Genomic DNA, 17,648 nt, shown 5'->3' with positions numbered 1-17,648 from the left:
GACATTGGCTTTCACCCCACCCCTAACATCCAGCCTGGTGAAATCCTGTTGGGGAGGCCATACTGCAAGATTCTAAAAGAGAGCCCTGTGATCTGAATGTGTTTGTGTTATTTAAACAAAAGCACAAACATTTTAATCGAATCAGACATTTTATAATGAAAATATTTGACAATATGCTATATTTTGTCCCTTGTGACTAGGGTGAGTTTGAAAAATAATGTTATTTATATATTTTACTTTGTCAAGTTATATAATCATCAAAGCAGTCTATTTGTTTGACAGTTTACTTTGTGGTCTCTTTATGTTCATTTGGATTTATTTTTATACAGCGAAATGATTTTAGTATTTGCTCTTGCCGTTTTTTTTAAGATTTAGATTATTATTTTTATTAGTATCCTAATTCTTTATCAACAGCAATGCCTAAATTAACCCAGTTTGCGCTTGATCTATTTGTACTTGATTCATTTTGGTTATAATTTTATAATTCTTCAAGGGAATATTCAACTATTAATGATTATTTATTAATATTGGCTGACTTAGAGGACTCCCAAATGATATTTTTCTTAGGATTCCGGTGTCTACACATGACTTGACTTTGACTCCACGAACAAGAAGTGCAGAGCAGAGAAGTTGCGCCTCCACGTGTGTACGTGAACGCCGTTAAATTCACTCACGCACGCACAGACGCGCGCGTGCGCGCTTGACTCCTCCCCGTTGGGATTAAATGCCGACCGGTCGTCTCAGCTCGTTGCAGTTGAAATCAGTCATGACAGGGGAGCGGTGAGCTTGGACCTTTTTTTTTTTTTTTTTTAAGAATCATAGCACGTAGATTCAAATACATCTGATTTTCTTTCCCCGATAGTGTTGACAAGTAAGAAGAATGAAGACCATCCTTGCCGCATACTCGGGCGTGCTGAAAGGTAAGCATGGTGCAGCAGGAGCTCCTGAACTGCATGGGACAAAAAAATAAATTAGTTGTCATTCCTGGATAGTGGACACAACATAAATATAAATAATTGTAAACATCAGTTGTGTCTAGAATTGTTCATACAATGTATTTTCTTTTATTTATGCCATATTGTGATGTACAATATTATTTTTGACTGAAAAATGAGGATAGCAATGTGTGTGTTTTGGGGTCAGATCCTTATATGTGTAATCATTAATAGAAAATTACAGCACCACCACTTTGGAAATGTCGTACAAATATGACAACACGTCCCAAGTAAATCTAGTTGATTTTATGGGATGAGAAAATGAAAGGAGAGCAAGGCACATATTTTTCTCAATTTATCTTACACGTGCCGAAAATGTCACTATGCTGGTGAGGACATGCTTTGTTTGTGTACTTTTCAGCCTGCTGACCACTTCGATCGGGATAACCGAGTTCATTAGAGATAAACTACCAGCAGAATGTATCGCTTAACCGTGGCCCCTAAGTAGTCACGTGGGTTAGTTTGTAGGTAGACTGCCTTGCTGCTGGGTTATTTTCAACGTGGACTGATGGGATTAAGTCGAGGTTTCCAATTGGATCTTACTCCGACTCTAAATATTGGTTCTTGCTTTATTGCATGCAGTCTTTGGGGCTTTCAATGTAATTGGATGGAAGGTTACTTGCAGCCGATTCCTTAGAACACTTATCTATGACATGACCATGGTTATTTTTGTTCTATAATTTTTTTTTTTTTGCAATTTCCATCTAGGCACCGGCTCCAGCCTCCTATCCTCCCTGCAGGACCTGCCCTTGGCGTTCTGGCCATGTGGATCTAAAATGGAGAAACATCTCCAGGTCATTTCCGTGTTGCAGTGGGTCATCACCTTCTTAGCCTTAGGTATGAGCGTACGTGTGTGTCGCTAATTGTATATTTCAGTTAAGCTGCAAGAAAGCCAAGAAAAACCTAAAGAATTAGCAGGCAGTCTTATTAGGTCCAACTAGGTCATATGACTAAGCTGCTCGCTGTATGTGCATACTAGGGCCTTGTGGGGATTTTTAATTTTATAACGATCCAATTATATACTTTGGAGTTGTCACTCTTGGTTTTTCACAATTCTGATTTTTTTTTTTTTTCTTTTCAGGGGCAGTCTGCACTGTGCTTCTAATCTACATGTTCTGCACTGATTGTTGGCTTATCGCTGCCCTTTACACCTCTTGGCTCATTGTTGACTGGAACACCCCAAAACAAGGTATTTTCCCAGCATTGCTCACTTTTTTTTTTTTCTCTCTAATTCCTCACAAACATGTGATGTGACTTTACTGATCTCATAATAATAATGATGACAGGGTTCCGGTCTGTAAACCAAAAGTGGTTGTAATTTCAACGAAAAGGGACTCAAATGGCGTCATTAGTATATCACCAGTGAGTGGTGTGGTTTTTGAGGTGTAAAAATTGATTAGGCGACCCACGTACAAAGATGCTGCTCTGTTTGGGTATCAATGCTTGAGTTGTATTTTTTCAGATGCGTGAATGAATGCAAAGATTTGTTAAGAGACAAAGCACCCTACCAATGTACCGTATGTCTTAATGAACAAAAATCAATGATTAATAATAATAATAAACATCCTATGAATTAATTGAATTATAATGAGCATACAATACTAAATTAAACTAAATGATGAACACTCTATATAATGTTTATATAAAAAAAATAATTTTAATATTTTTTAATATTTGTTTCCTGACCAGGTGGCCGGAGATCATCATGGGTGAGAAGTTGGACAGTGTGGACATACTTTCGAGACTATTTTCCAATCAGGGTAAGTCATCTTAACTGGTTGTTATTGCTCATTGAGACAACCTCCCTTTTGCTCAATCACTGAAGTTTATGAAATAGTATCCATGGTAACCCACCTCACTTTTTATTATTATTTTTTTAGACACGTTATTCTCTTTTGCTTTAATTTGAGTACATTTCAGGCCAAAACGAGTGTTTTTTTCTTGTTACTAGGGAATTCAAAGTTCACGCTAATAACCAAACGACTCTATCTCTACAATGAGATATACTGTATGAGTTGTGCTGAGACTAATATGTTTACGAAACCAAGGGGATAGACTTGTAATGATGCCGGTCGAGGTTGTACTTTGTCCTTCACATTGATTTGTACTGTACTTTGTATGCTTGTGCCCCGTGGACCTTGCTATAACCATATTTTGTGATGTCATCTTGAGATATATTGATGTTACGTGCTCTAGCAATCTTTGCTGAGGTCTGGCTTAAAAATGGAGTATCTTGAAACAGATTAAAATTGTGCTACACACCCCCAATGTAACCTAGAAGCACCTGAATATTTAACTGCTTTATTTATCAATTATCAATCTATCAATAACTGTTATTTCCTTGAGCAGGAGATTGAAAGTTGAAAGCAACATTAGAAGGAAGAGTTTGACTGTTATGAAAGGAATTTTCGGAAGGTTTATTAGCAGAAAACAAAGAGCGGGGTTGTTTTGGGTTCGTTTGATTCCCCATGACAACCAGGTGGAGTCTTGTGATACTAAGGGGATCTTGAATGTCATCTCATTTGCTAATGTGGTTATGCAACTATTGTTTGAGCAGCTTCCACATTGTGTACATACTGAGTAGACTCTGAAGTCTGATGTGCAGATCAGGACAAACATAAACTGCAAAATGGTATAGAAAAAAAAAAAAAAAAACTACAAAATTGAGCTTTATCGTATTCATAGCAGCAGTTCTCACGGAATATTGCGTCAATATTTTATAATAGCATGATCCATTGATAAGGGTGGCCTACTTCTTTAATTCCTAATGCACCGGGTAGGTCTGAATCAGCTATAAACTTTTTTATCTATTAAATTAAATTTAGATATATTTTTTTTTTATTGAGTTTTTTTTATTGAGCTTTATTTTTCTAGTTTTGTTTTCGTAAATGTATTTATTTATTTTCATCTGACGGCCAAATTTTTTCATCAAAATTACACCATACACAACTAAAAGGTTGAAATGTCCAATTTTGGAGTTATCTTCTGAATAATCTTTAAAAAAAGATACAGCAAAGGTAATCGATGAGGCCATTGATATATTTTTTTTGCACAGTCATGAAAAAAAACAACTTATTTTGCATTGTGGACTGGCTGCATAAAAATAATAAAACTCACAGAGAGCGTTGAGTCCCACGCATGTTTTCTCTTCAACAAACTAACTATTTGGTATTTTATTGTTCCCCAGCTAATTAAAACCCACAACCTGCTGCCCAACCGGAACTACATCTTTGGCTACCATCCCCATGGCATCTTCTGTTTCGGTGCTTTCTGCAACTTTGGCACAGAGGCCACAGGCTTCTCCAAGAAATTTCCCGGCATCAAGCCCTCTCTGGCAACCCTGGCAGGGAACTTCCGAATGCCTGTCCTACGAGACTACCTGATGTCTGGAGGTGCGATGATGATAATGCAGATCATTTCTTATCTGTCAAACCAGAGATTTTTGCACCACTGAAATAGCTTCTGTTTACTTCGTTTGACTTTTTGTTCTCCAGATCTAGTCAATCGCTTAAGGTTACTTGAGGTTAGGATTGCACGTGCAAGTGTTAGCATGCTAGCGATTTAAATGAAGATACTTTAAACTTGTGATGTAATAGTGCAAAATAATTGGGTTTCGGATTTATCATTACAAGACCACATCAGGATTTAGTTGCCGTGGGTTCTAATCATCTCCCCTAAATATTTCAGGTATCTGTCCTGTAAACAAGAACTCCATTGACTACCTGCTAACATGTAACGGAACGGGAAACGCAGTGATCATTGTCGTCGGAGGCGCGGCCGAGTCTTTGCACAGTGCACCGGGCATGAACTCCGTCATCCTGAAGAACCGGAAAGGCTTTGTGAGAATGGCACTCCAGAAAGGGTGAGCGACTTGGTCTCTGCAAAACTTCTCCCAATCTGTTTTCAAGTTCAAATGTCATTTTCAGGAATGAGCAAATCCAAAGTCTTTCAAGTTCAAAGTACATCACAGGGAGTGTTGCCTAAATCATGTTATGCCCTTTTGTGGCGGACGTAGAGTCAGCAGTAGTACACATTTTATCGGCAGTGGCCCCTCGGAGAACCCAAACAAACCAGATTATGTCAAAATATCACTAAGGATTATCAGCGGTTTAACTTCATAAAGAAGATTAGAGGTAGTTAGAAAACATGCAGTTATGCAAACATTCCGACGTAACATTTCGGTAAATAATGTACAAAAGTGAAATTTAATAGCGTTTGAGGATGAAACCCAATTGGACATTGAAGTGCTGTATAGTAAAATCAAGCGAAATTTCCTCGGGCATGATAAAATCTCTTCTGAGGTTTAAGATGGAATTGATTTCCTGTATAAATCATCTAAACATAGAAATGTTTGTATGATTCCAACAGACGGATTAAATCGTTTTGACAACGGAAACAAACCTTTCACAACTTTTCATACGGGATTACCGCTGAATATGCTTATTAGCATCTTTCTTGCTGCCAGGCATAACAACATCTTCCATCTGCATCCTCCAGAAGGCCAAACAGATGTTCATAACATACAAATCAACAAAAATAGCTTTTCTAATTCATGCTGTGAGGAATAATGCAAAAATGTATCCAAGCTTATTCTTTTTTTCCCCCCCTCTGTTCCTTTAGGTCTGACTTGGTTCCCGTGTATTCCTTTGGGGAGAACGATGCCTACAAGCAAGTGATCCTGGAGGAGGGTACTTACTGGAGAGCTCTCCAGAAGAAGTTGCAGAAGTTAATAGGCTTCGCTCCATGCCTTTTCCATGGATGTGGCCTCTTTTTTGGCAACTCCTGGGGTATCGTGCCATATGGAAAACCCATCACGACCATAGGTAAGTAAATACATGTCTTTTTTTTTTTTTTTTTTGGTTCCAAATGCTAAAAAGGCCTTGACTTTCTTCCAGTTGGGGAGCCAATCACCGTGCCAAAAATTGAGGATCCATCTGATGACATGGTGGATCTTTATCATGCAATGTATGTCAAGTCCCTCCAGTGCCTGTTTGACCAGTACAAGACCCGTTTTGGCATGAAGGAGAGCGACGTCCTGTACGTCGAATGAAGGGGAAATTGTAACGTTTGAGAACTATGTCACTTCTGACACCACCGTTCAGATCCCAGTCCAACCTCGAAGCCTGATCTTTGGACTCGAATATCCACACATGAACACATTTTGCATCTCCCAAGCAAATAGGCCTAGATGTTCTTCTGGGATTGATGGGTTAGAGAGAATGTCACTGTGGCTTGGACAGGAGGAATCCCTTAACACAAGTGCCTTTTGCGTGTATATTTACATTAACATTCAGTTGTCATGTAAGCACAAAGGGGAAGGTAAGGACTTGAAAACATGTGCATTCATATAATTCCCACAAAAATCACAAGATTATTTTATAAAAGCACAACCAATGCATATTAAGTGAACCACCGATGACCAAAGACCTGTCCTCACAAATGAATGTACAGCAGCGAACGTCTTTTTAAGTAAAGCCTATCCGTCTCCGTGGGATTCCTGTGTCGAAAAAGCAATGCAAATTTGCATGCAATTTTTAGACTGCCATAAAGTATTAATTGTATTCACGGTAGAGGAAAAAAAAGCCTGTGTCAGTGCTTGTTTCTTGAATGAATATTTCCAATGCACTTTGTTCTCACTAATTCTATTCCAGGGGTTTTGTCAAAAGAAAAACTTTTCGGTACGGCGTGATGTGTCACATTTATTACTATCTAAATATTTGATAAAATAAAGATGCACCGACTGTATGCTGGAAATCACAATACTAAAATGTTCTCTGGGTTTGCCATTGTGGATTTAAAAGGTGCAGTGTAATTCGTGTGCAATACAACTGCAAGAAATGCACAGCAAAGAGCTTTCTGTATGATGTATGACATTGTGTGCCAAACTGTATTAAATTAAAGTTTTGTATATTTTCAGAAGGAATGTATATGGGGATTTTTTTTTGTTGGAGGGCGGGCATGCGAGCAACAAATGGAGACTCATTCTCTGATAATACTACGTCTTAAAATGTACTCTGAAGGCAAAAGTCACAGTTCCCTACAGTACATCATTTAACACTCTTGTTCTGATATGAAGCTAAGTGCCAGTTCAAAATAAAACAGTGTCTTTGTTGAATTCTTTTGACCAGTTTCTAGTCGTCTGTATTCAAATGATGAGAAAATAATTAAAATTTCAAGTTTAGCACAGCAGTATTCACATTCATCCGCATAGAGCGCACTCTAGCGTTCAGGGTGTAGAGTTACAACTTACATTTTTCAGACTTTCAACGACGGTATTTCTATTGGGGTTTACATACTCAGTTGAGGCTATTTATGATGAATTTCAGGCATTCCATGAGGAATAACATTTTTTTCACGATTTTTAACTGTAGTGATACAGTGGAATTTATATGGAGTTGGATTGGGGTCAAAAGTTTTGAACTTGAAAAAAATATAACTTGAAACTGAAAATAAAAGGTGTTGAGCTTGAATATTGAAAAATATAACAATATTTTAAGAATGTTTCTTAAAATCAAAAATTACTCCCCGTCGGGGAATCGAACCCCGGTCTTCCGCGTGACAGGCGGAGATACTGTCCACTATACTAACGAGGAAGGCGAAGGACTAGCCGTATATATTTTGATTTATTGGTCACTTTTTTGCAGTACCTGCGAGTAATGTGATAAGATGGCAGCAATTTTTTACCTTATTTTACACTTTTTTGCAGTACCTACTTGAACATAGTTGTACACAGGACGCGCACGCGAACACGTGACGGTATATAGGCAGGCACTACAAAAAGTAAATACAAAGTCCACTGTTCAATTGCCACCTTCCTCGTTAGTATAGTGGACAGTATCTCCGCCTGTCACGCGGAAGACCGGGGTTCGATTCCCCGACGGGGAGTATATTTTTTGACCCCTTCCTCCAAAGTACCCGCAGGTCTTCTGGTCGTTTTGATCTGTTTCACAGATTTTAGTACAAAATTGAAAAATGCCCGGTGCAAGTCACCTGTACCAAGTAACGTAAGTGCATGAAACTGGTAAGTAAAGTCACGCTGTTTTTCGAGTACTACTTCCTCATATTCCGCTGCTTTGACAATTTCAACGTAAACCCGCCCACTGTAGAGGAGAACGGACAAACTAGCCAATAGTCACTCGAGTTTTCAATTTAAGGCGTTGTTTCTTTGTGATGGACGGTACATTTCAGCCAATCAGAAGCGTGTGCGTCACAGCACTAAACCGGAGACGGATTTCCGAACAGTGTAGCAAAATAGCCTTTGCAGTACAGTACTTTGTTTACGTCCCGTTTGTTCGCTGACAGCTGTTGTGGCTTGTTAGTTGTAGGGGGAAAAAATGCATTTGTGCGTTTCTCGTCCGAATGCCTTGACCTTTTAAAACACGAATCTGTGGGTGCTGAACATGTTTTGACGGAGGGAGCCCCGCTTCAATGCCGACAGGAGGATGAGCTCCATCACCGGTCGGGTTCTTCCCATCTCCGCCGCCTCTGTTACCAACTCTGGAGCTTCATCATCTCGATCCTTGCACGTAGAGCTCACATCCCAGCAGGTAACACAAAAGCCTTTTAACACGCCTTGACGCAGCCAAAACGCTCAATTAGCAGGCGATCCGGACAGAGCTGTCTCGGCTTCGGTGTGCTTTAGGAGTTGAGTGTTGCAATTGCTGCCTGGAGGAGTAAGGCGGCCCTGTCAGGCTAGCTCCTGAAGCTAACAGCTGCTAGCGTGCAGGTTGCTAGCTTGGGTGACATGCAGAATACTATAAAACCATTGCTTCTGCAATCGACATGTTCTCCTGTTTTTCCGGGTAGTTTACAAAGACTGCAAGAAGTCTCTCTCTTTTTTTTTTTTTAACGCGAGAAACACTTAGTATTCCTGCAAGTTAACTTTTGATTCGTTCTCTCAAGTGACAGCAATGAAAACCCCGGCATATGTCATAACTCGGGGTTAACATTCTTCATAGTTGTTTGCACTTAAACATCGGCAACTGGAATTATTTTCCAGCTAGAATATCACTAAATTTGAAATGTGCCTGAAATCAGTTTACGTTTTATTTTGCATTCATTGGAATTTGGAAGTGTATTGCGCAAGTTCCAAACACGTGTTATATAGGCAGTCAAAAAATGTTCACAAAAAATGATTAAAAATAATACAATGTTTTGCAGATTGGATATTATGGCAAGTTGTGTTAGTCACATTTTTCTCACATTCACTTAATTGCTTGAGTTGCTATATATGAATGTGAGCAGAATTAACATTACAGAAAACGTGTTACATCAACGACTTAGAATGTAACACCAATGGCTAAATTAAATTTTCTCTGCAGCAATCATTAACATATTGAAGTCTTGTTTCCATAAAAAGCACGTTTACACAATGGTGCTCAGATTTCGAATACAATATCAGACTGTGTGAATTTTTTCCCCTAACTACTCACATGTAGTGTAGTCACATGGGCAGCATTAACTGAGATTTCTCAGTTTTCAGTCATGTCAAACAGATTCAGTTCAATGAGTGATGCATATTTGGAGAATGCACTTTTTTTTTTGTGCTTCTATAACTTATTAGCACTTTTTAATTATTTTCCTCAGTGAAATTGTTAGCGCAGTTTAGTCTGATTGTGAGTCTGGAAAAAATAATCTTGGTAATATTTGCATGATGAGATAGCCATGAACAGAATTGTTTTCCTTTTCACAGTACAAGTTGAAGTCATAACCTTTTCTCTCTGCCTGGGGTTCGTATTCATCCAGGCGTACTGACATTTTTTAAGGGGAGGTTAAAAGTCCCACGTGGAACAATCAGTGTTCTTGTGTCTGAGGATTTTAATCGTATAGGGAATCCCATGACTTCCATTTAATCTCAGTATGACTGCAGGCGTGCAACTGGAACCGCAGTCACCAGGGACATTGTGCACCATTATGAACAAATTTGCCCCAAAACCAGGAACTTGATTGGCATTTGTGTTTCAAATCTCATTTACTATGCAATGCTAGTTGGCAGAGTCAGCTAAACGCCATCGAGAACAAATTTACCGGTACCACGTCATACGTAGGTGGTGCACACCTGACATGCAGCCAAATAAAGAAAAAAATAAAACCGAGTTGTATCTTTTCTAACTAACTTTTCATCCTCTACTACAATTGCATTTTGAAATGTCGCTTTGATTTTCTGTTTTTAGCTAACTTTAAATGCTCTATTTTATTGTGTGTGTCCAACAGAGACGACTGCGTCACCTCCGGAGCATCGCGGCAAGAAACATTGTCAATAAAAATGGCTCTCCACTGCTGGACACATACTTTACCCTCCATCTGTGTATTGGAGATCGCATATCTAGCGGTCAGTGTTAAATTGACTTTGCAAGAGAGAATATGGTTGTTTTTCCCCACATTGTCCAGCAACTTTACAAAAACAATCACAAAATAATAATAATAATAAAAAAGCTTGAATTTAATTTTGTAGCTGTATGTGTCCTTTTTAATAATTCTTTCTTAATGTCTTTTTAGATTTTTACAAGAGTGAAGTCATACGAGACTCACTGGTGAGTATGATTTTTTTTTTTTTTTAACGTTGCTTTCAGGGTATAATGAGGATGTGTCACCAGTCATTATAGGATGCCTTTATTGTTATTTTTATTTTTTTATATGAGTGTTCTCGTCTGTGCTACTCGATTTAGTTGCAACAGTTTTTGCAACATACTGTTTGTTCCTCATTGCCTGAGGTTGAAAACCCAAACTAAGGCCTCTTTAAACTTATCACTCGCAGAGCAGAGAAGATTTGAGTGGCCATTAAGTTCCTTTTTTTTTTATTACTTTTTTCCTAATCTTTTTGTCCAATTTATATTCACTGTATCTATATAAACAATATAATCTTTTTTTCTCTATTCAAACTGGTGTGTGAAAAAAAAAAAATGCAGGCCTTCCAATAGTCAGTTCTCCATGTTGCCTTGCTGTCGAGTCATGAGCTGACCTAAGCTGGTTTCACGCATGCTGCTCGTGCTCAGTGCAGTGCCCCCCTTGGAATACGCACGCCACTGTGTAAATTACGACAGTCATGACTCCTTTCAACTCTCTGCTCAACTTCCTCTCAAACAATTTCATGCAGACAAAAGTTTTCTAGTATTCTCTCTCAATACCGTCATCAATTTTCTTGCAAAATGTTTCCTGTTAAAGCTTCCTGTTTTCATTCAGCAATGACTTTCTACTTCCCGTTGAGGACTCTCACTAGTTTTGAGGCTTTCCTGTGCTGTGTTGACAAATTTGAAAGAGAATAAATAATTTTTTTTTGCTACTGATGATTTCTGTTTGTTCTAAAGAATCCTACTTGGAGGAGTTTGGACTTTGGCATGTTACCAGACCTTCTGGACACCTCATTATCTTGTTTTGTGGTAAGGATCTGGGGAGGACAGGAGGAACATTTCCAGCTCCTCATAGAATGGAAGGTCAATCTCGATGGCCTCAGATACACGGGGCAACAGGTCAGTCACGGAGATATTTGTGTTTTATTTATATTAAAAAAGAAAAAAAAAATACAGGAACCTAAACATGAAAAAAATGAATCTGTATCGTTGCTATTTTTACAGATTCGATCCAGGAATACAAATGAGATCATATTTGGCTTGAACGATGGCTACTATGCGGCTGACTTTGACCATAAGGTGAAATATTGATCCATTTCTTGAAAGTTCTTGATTTGCTGATTAGTGCCTCCATTTCATCTCTGCCGCCTTTCCATCGTAGGATCATTCGGAGCGGAAGAAAAATAGTCTACTTCAGGTCGACCAGAGCTCAGTCCGAAATTCATACAGCGTTTTCTCTTTGCTCAGGTAAGGTCATTGCTGTCAGATGAAAAGGAAGCAATGTTTGTTTTGGGGCAGATTGGCGTCAGGGGTTAAAATAAAAATCTCTTTTTTTTTATACATACAAAAAAAATAGAAGAAAATGCAGAGGTGAAGTCATGCAGAATGAATGCATGATAGTTCAATGGAAGAAAATAGATGCTGCCCAAAGTAAGACCACTAGAGGGAGATGGTGATTTGTTGAGTGAGTATCATGGTAGCTTGACCATTTTAGGGGCTCTCAAAATAACAATTTGTTGGTAAGCATGAGTCATTTTGGTTATCTATAAGACGTAAGCACTACTTGGGGTAACCACAGGGCTTCCCCGAGGAATGCCCTCCGGTAAATATAGCCAGATCACGTCCTAGCCTAATTACACACATTTTTTTGTGCTGCCAAATTGGATGATTCTAGTTAGACTCTACCAAAATAAAACAAATATCCTGTCATTTGGGACAGTTTCCACTAACATTTTCACAGAAGGGTTTTCAAATATTCCCTGTATTGCAATGAAAGGAATTTTCCGATCGTCATTTGAACTCTACTCTTTTATCAAGAAGTAGAATTGGGTTATGTTTATACGAGAGGAGACTAATCATAGCAACCTCATTACTTGGAGTAGTAGTTTAGTCTATTTGACATCTGCCTTTTGCGTCTTGTGTTATTCCAGCTTTCTTTACCGTTCTCTTCTTCTTCCGTCCACACCCAGTGGGAACTCTACATGGTTCTACACCGTTACGGTGATCTATCTTTGTCCCTCCTGCTGCCGCATGGGCTGAACAGCTCCTTAGAGCCATTTAAGATTCTTCGTAATTTCACTTTTTACCAGTCCAAAACAAACACAGGTGTCTAAGCACAAAGTCCAGTGTAAATATTTATTTACTGCTTTTGTCGGATTTGTGAAATTTCTGGGTTGCTCTTTTATGTGCCAACGTTTTTGTCCACTTATAACACAACGTAGGTTTTATCTGACACCCTGTTGTATCAAATGTCACTGTCAAAGGAACAAATGTTTTTGTTTTGCCGATGATTATCGTCTTCAAGGGTCGAGGGCACAGCCATAGTCATAACTTCCTGTAACCCACCCCCGCTTTTTTTTAATTTTATTTTTTATATACTAGTTGCTTGGTGTCTGTCTTGTATTGGAAAAAGAAAGTTGCCATGGTTCGTGAGACGCTCTGGATACTCAGTCTGGTTCAGAGGTTGCGCAATTGTGACTGAGCGAAAGGCGACAAGGAACGATGGGGGCTGACATGCGTGAAAAGAAGAGAGTAGATAACTCTTCTCACCTGTGGGGGAAAAGCCATATCAGATTCGCCAGTCGCAATCACCTAAACACATCAAGCTGTCAAAACAGATTTGCCCCGATGTTCCAAACCGCTATCGTCAGCTGTCGTCACTGTCACCTCAGAGAGATTAAAAAAAAAAGCCTGGGCAAAAAATATGAAATTATTTTACTCAGAAAAAACAATTTGTTTACATTTTTCCTGGCTTAGCTGCAGGAGAGAGACAATAATAATTATAATAATTAATAATAGTTTGATAATACAATGACCTTTATTTTTTTTATTTTTTTATTTTTTGTCTTACTGTAGGCTCCATACAGCCCAAAGAGCCATCAAACAGACCCAAGTCACAGTGCAGAAAATTGGGAAGGAGATTGAGGAGAAGCTGAGAACAACAGCAACATGCACAGTGCGGGTAAGCGGCGTCACATGCCAACAATGAATTTGATTGCTTAACTTAAATTGCTTATTTTCAATTTCCCTCAATTTGTAAATTGCTTGATCATGAGTATGATTACTTGAATTTCACATTTCTTTTCGGAAAGTATCTAAAGGTGCGAGTCGGGGTTGCAATGTTAGTAGAAGGTTCGTAATTGCTGCGATCAGCGATGGCGCCTATCTGCCTTTGAACTAATAAGCGCCGGCCGAGTCTGTTGTACTAAAAGCTCAACCGGGTTTAAGAGCTTCTATCACCCAAACTAATACGAGATGTAATTTCACACACTCACCCAGCAGTTATTGTTTCCTTTCGTTTTGGCTGCTTAAATCGCCCATCTGTCAAAATGGATCCAAAATCCATTGTTGATGTCCCTCCCCCCTTGTGTCGTGGGATACAAAGCAAACGCGAGAAAGCATATCCAACATTTTTGGAATTGGTAGCCACACAGCTGTGCAAGCCAAACTCTGATCCCTGCTTTGACGTTGTTTATTGTAAATACTGCCTTCAGAAGCATCCCCCGCCCGAGGCAGTGATACCTTTGTCTTTTTATCCTGCAGGTAGACTTTGACTTTGAGGTGCGCTATTGTATCACTTGCTGTGTCTTCAAATGGGGTGCTAGTTGCTGAGCTGGCAGCCTAGGCTGTTAGCTCAGCGTTCTTTAGTAGAGCATATACAACCCCCCCATCCCCATCTTGATGACCTTCTAAAGGGGCAATATACCTAAGACAGGGTGATTAAATGATCAAGAATTTTATAGTGAGCGTATTTTATGATGATCACATCATTAGCGGGGCCATAACGATGAGGTGTATATACCGTATTTTCCGGACTATAAGGCGCACCGGACTATAAGGTGCACCATTAATGCATCATGTCAGATTTTTAATCCAAATCAAATCATTCTCCATTTTATCTTTTTTATTTCAACTTCAGACGGAACAAATTACTTTATAATCACAAAATAATGATCCATAGTCTTTTTGATTCATGATTCATAGTCTTCAGCGGGCCACGTATGATTGATTTCATGACACAATGCTTCGGGCCAGTTTAAATGTAGGAATTTGGTCCATATATAAGGCGCACCGGACTATAAGGCGCACTGTCGGCCTTTGAGAAAATTTTAGGTTTTTAGGTGCGCCTTATAGTCCGGAAAATACGGTACACCCCCCCATCCCCATCTTGATGACCTTCTAAAGGGGCTATATACCTAAGACAGGGTGATTAAATGATGGAGAATTTTTATAGTGAGCATATCTTATGACGATCACATCATGAGTGGGGCCATAACGATGAGGTGTATATACTAAAAGCGTATTCAATTATTCCTGAGGTGTCCATTTTACAGTTACCGCTTCAAAACGGGTTAAAAAGTACCTAAGTCGAAACAACAATGGAACATTCCATAGAAATCTGGCAAATGAGCCATATCATTGTTTAAGACGCAGGAAGCTGCGGGATGAAGTCACGGCTTAAAGTGGGGAGCTTTAAGGTACACGACTCGTATGATACTGTTGTTTTCTTTTCAGAAACGAAATGCTTCGAATTTCTCCGTCGACAGTTCTTTTAATCACACCCATTATTTTCCCTTTTCCTTTCTCGTACTTATTAAAGCTGTAGCACACAATGGCTCTGCTTAGCCGCGCCACAACACGGAGGCCCCAATCTTTTGTCACAAAGATGCCCTTTCACAGTCTTGTCTCTGATATTTCCTGCTTATTGAAAACATTCCTTCAAACCCCATTCAAGCTCACATCAGCTAATAAATCACATAATCCTTGTTTTCTACCGTTTGGTCAAAGCCCACCAGCTTGGAATGAGTGCAGCATTGTGTTGCTCTTCTAAGGTTCTCCCCCCCACACTTTGCTTTGTAGAGCTTCATATGGGCATCATAGAAAGAGCCCCAGATCAAAGTCGGACCGAGTGGCGGCCACCAACCTTCAGCGCATGGCCCTTTCACCTCATCACCCACCCTCTGCCATTAATCTCTTGGGTTATAACACGCCCGCTGTGTATTTACACAGCTGACCCATTACTGTTTGATGTTCAGTAGGAATCACAGGCACCAGTACTGTTTTGTGCGTGACCCGTCAACTCGGCTGCTCGATGACGGTAACTAACAAACATTGTGTCCTACACATATTTCAGGATGGAGGCTCTATCAGTCTTTTCTCTGCATTTTTTTTTTTTTTTTTCCTCGTAACTGTCACGTTTGCCGCATTTCTGAGGAAGAAGCGTAATCTTTGTCCGATCAGATCCCTATCTGAGTAGATGTGTGGGGGTTATAGCCTGGTTTGGCAAGTGGATCAAAAACAAGCTCCAGTCTTTCATCCCAACATTGCTTGCACGTCAGTCTATATCTAAAAAAAAAAAAAAAAAGAGAAAATAATAAAATGATTTTATGTGACATCTTAGAATTTAAATCAGCGGGAGTGCCTAGTTCCATCATGGCTTGTATGAAATAAAGTACTTTTGAAGTTAAAAAAAATACATTGCATTGCGCTTGAGTCATAAATTTGAGCGCATCAACTTAACATTTTTTGTGTTTGGATTCGGGGAACGCGTTAAATCACATCCGCCTGTTTCCTGTCTCTGCAATGCACATTTAATTACACAAGGGGGAGATGAGGTCCTTTACTTGACTATGGATGTGACAGGCAATTTAACCATGATACATGCAGGTCACATAGCTTGCCAGTCAAGGACAGCAAGGTTTTAAATACACAAATTGCTGTCATCCATTCTTTATGCTGCTTTTGCTCTGTGCAGAAAAAAGAGCGGGAGTGCATGCAGCTGCGTTTAGCTGTTCTTCATAGCGAACTGCAGCGGCAGAGGAAGGCCCTCGGTCGAGAAATAGACGTGCGGCAGAAGGACATGGCACAGCTTCAGAAGAAAGGTAAGATGTTTTCAAATGTTCCCAAATAGCAATGAAAAAATGTCTTCTCAGGCTGTAAATAAAAATTCAATTCAAAAGTCAAGCTCGAGTCAGACGCACCAAAAAATGAAAGGAATGTGAAAACCCATTTTATATATTTAATCTAATATATCCTTTCATACCTGTGATTTAGGCATTCTGTGCCAGGGGCGACTCAACCCTGCCATGTCTGCAATTTTTTATATTGATGTTATACAAGCTAAAAAGTGCTTTACAGACATTGTTGATGTTTATTTGGGATGGAAGGCCTCATTTGGTGAGCACAACCGAAATACTTGTGCAGGTGTACACAGGTATTTTGGGTTGGTGTGTCTTTGGGGAATCGCTTGCAGCGCTCAAGCTTGGATTTTACAACCACTATTAAATATGTCAGCGTGGTTCCTGTTCATTTCCTACACAGGTGTACTTTTGCCTAGTTTGTTTTGAACGACTGTGACGTCTCTATATATATGCAAAAAAATTCTTTAAGAAAGACAAAGACAAAAATTCACTCTGAGGAGTTAAGCAAGAATTCTCCTTTGCACTTAACATCCTCGTCGTTAACCCTTTTTTTTTCTTTCTTTATCGTTATCGCTTTGTTTACAGCCATGAGAGCTCAACGCTTTCATCTCATTCGTGGTTTATCTTTGACTGGACAGTAAAGAAACGAGGAGACGAAGGGAAAATCTGCTCATAAATCAGTGTGAAAATAATGTTTAAATATTTAAAGAATTGCGCAAAATTATCTGATCATCCAACGTTTCGTAATCATCAAATAAAAACCTTGACATTCACCAAGTTTGGTACAATCGATTTTGTGTAATTAATAAAACCACGTGTTTAATTTGTAAATCACAATTACACATTACAAGGCTAATTAGATTCAGATTTGTGCGTTTTATGGACAGTTTTACACGTTGTTAGCGCGATGAGCTAAATCCCTAGCGAGCATCCAGACTGGATTGTTAACCTCACCGTAATCTCATCCGTACCTGGCCGTGTGGTCTTCACATTTTTTCCGTCGCTAAAGGGCCCATTAGCAAATAATTCTAATGCCCAGAAAGCTGGCCTCTTTCAAATCAAATGTCCTGGAAAACCCAAACATCGAAAGATTCTGCATGCGTGTGTGTGTTGCATGCCTGCATGAGAACTACAGTAGCAGATAAAGATGAGTTGAGTGTTTT

General features: G+C 39.3%; 2 protein-coding genes and 2 non-coding genes across 6 annotated transcripts in view; 3 read left to right on the top strand and 1 right to left on the bottom strand.

The window, feature by feature from the left end:
* Positions 1 to 721: 721 nt before the first annotated feature.
* Positions 722 to 7,116, top strand: dgat2 (diacylglycerol O-acyltransferase 2). Its single transcript, XM_037270592.1, has 8 exons — positions 722 to 920; positions 1,704 to 1,832; positions 2,077 to 2,184; positions 2,685 to 2,755; positions 4,183 to 4,387; positions 4,683 to 4,857; positions 5,616 to 5,818; positions 5,891 to 7,116. Exons 1-8 carry the CDS (start codon positions 881 to 883, stop codon positions 6,043 to 6,045), a joined length of 1,086 nt encoding a protein of 361 aa, XP_037126487.1. The 5' UTR covers positions 722 to 880; the 3' UTR covers positions 6,046 to 7,116.
* Positions 7,117 to 7,516: 400 nt separating this feature from the next.
* On the bottom strand, positions 7,517 to 7,588 carry trnad-guc. The gene has a single exon. It is a non-coding gene; the product is annotated as a tRNA-Asp (tRNA).
* Positions 7,589 to 7,808: 220 nt separating this feature from the next.
* On the top strand, positions 7,809 to 7,880 carry trnad-guc. The gene has a single exon. It is a non-coding gene; the product is annotated as a tRNA-Asp (tRNA).
* A 288-nt stretch (positions 7,881 to 8,168) lies between these two features.
* Positions 8,169 to 17,648, top strand: part of uvrag (UV radiation resistance associated gene) — a 28,555-nt gene continuing 19,075 nt past the window's right edge. The window contains exons 1-8 of one of the 3 annotated variants that reach the window (XM_037270524.1): positions 8,169 to 8,542; positions 10,209 to 10,326; positions 10,494 to 10,528; positions 11,303 to 11,464; positions 11,570 to 11,644; positions 11,727 to 11,812; positions 13,421 to 13,526; positions 16,320 to 16,446. In XM_037270524.1, coding sequence (XP_037126419.1) covers positions 8,438 to 8,542; positions 10,209 to 10,326; positions 10,494 to 10,528; positions 11,303 to 11,464; positions 11,570 to 11,644; positions 11,727 to 11,812; positions 13,421 to 13,526; positions 16,320 to 16,446 — 814 coding nt within the window. In that variant the 5' untranslated portion in view covers positions 8,169 to 8,437. The remainder of the gene's footprint in view (positions 8,543 to 10,208; positions 10,327 to 10,493; positions 10,529 to 11,302; positions 11,465 to 11,569; positions 11,645 to 11,726; positions 11,813 to 13,420; positions 13,527 to 16,319; positions 16,447 to 17,648) is intronic. The other 2 variants (XM_037270523.1, XM_037270521.1) reach the window with 2 other exon arrangements.

The sequence above is a fragment of the Syngnathus acus genome, chromosome 14 (genome assembly GCF_901709675.1).
Source record: "Syngnathus acus chromosome 14, fSynAcu1.2, whole genome shotgun sequence".
Classification (NCBI taxonomy): Eukaryota; Metazoa; Chordata; class Actinopteri; order Syngnathiformes; family Syngnathidae; genus Syngnathus; species Syngnathus acus.
The sequence above is the reverse complement of the archived record's forward strand: the minus strand, read 5'-3'. Positions and strand labels throughout refer to the sequence as shown.

Excerpts from the sequence above, each read along its gene's own strand:
- dgat2 (XM_037270592.1), top strand. The coding sequence starts at position 881 with ATGAAGACCATCCTTGCCGCATACTCGGGCGTGCTGAAAG. Across the intron at positions 4,388-4,682 it reads AGACTACCTGATGTCTGGAG|GTATCTGTCCTGTAAACAAG; the intron begins GTGCGATGATGA and ends TAAATATTTCAG. Across the intron at positions 5,819-5,890 it reads AAAACCCATCACGACCATAG|TTGGGGAGCCAATCACCGTG; the intron begins GTAAGTAAATAC and ends ACTTTCTTCCAG.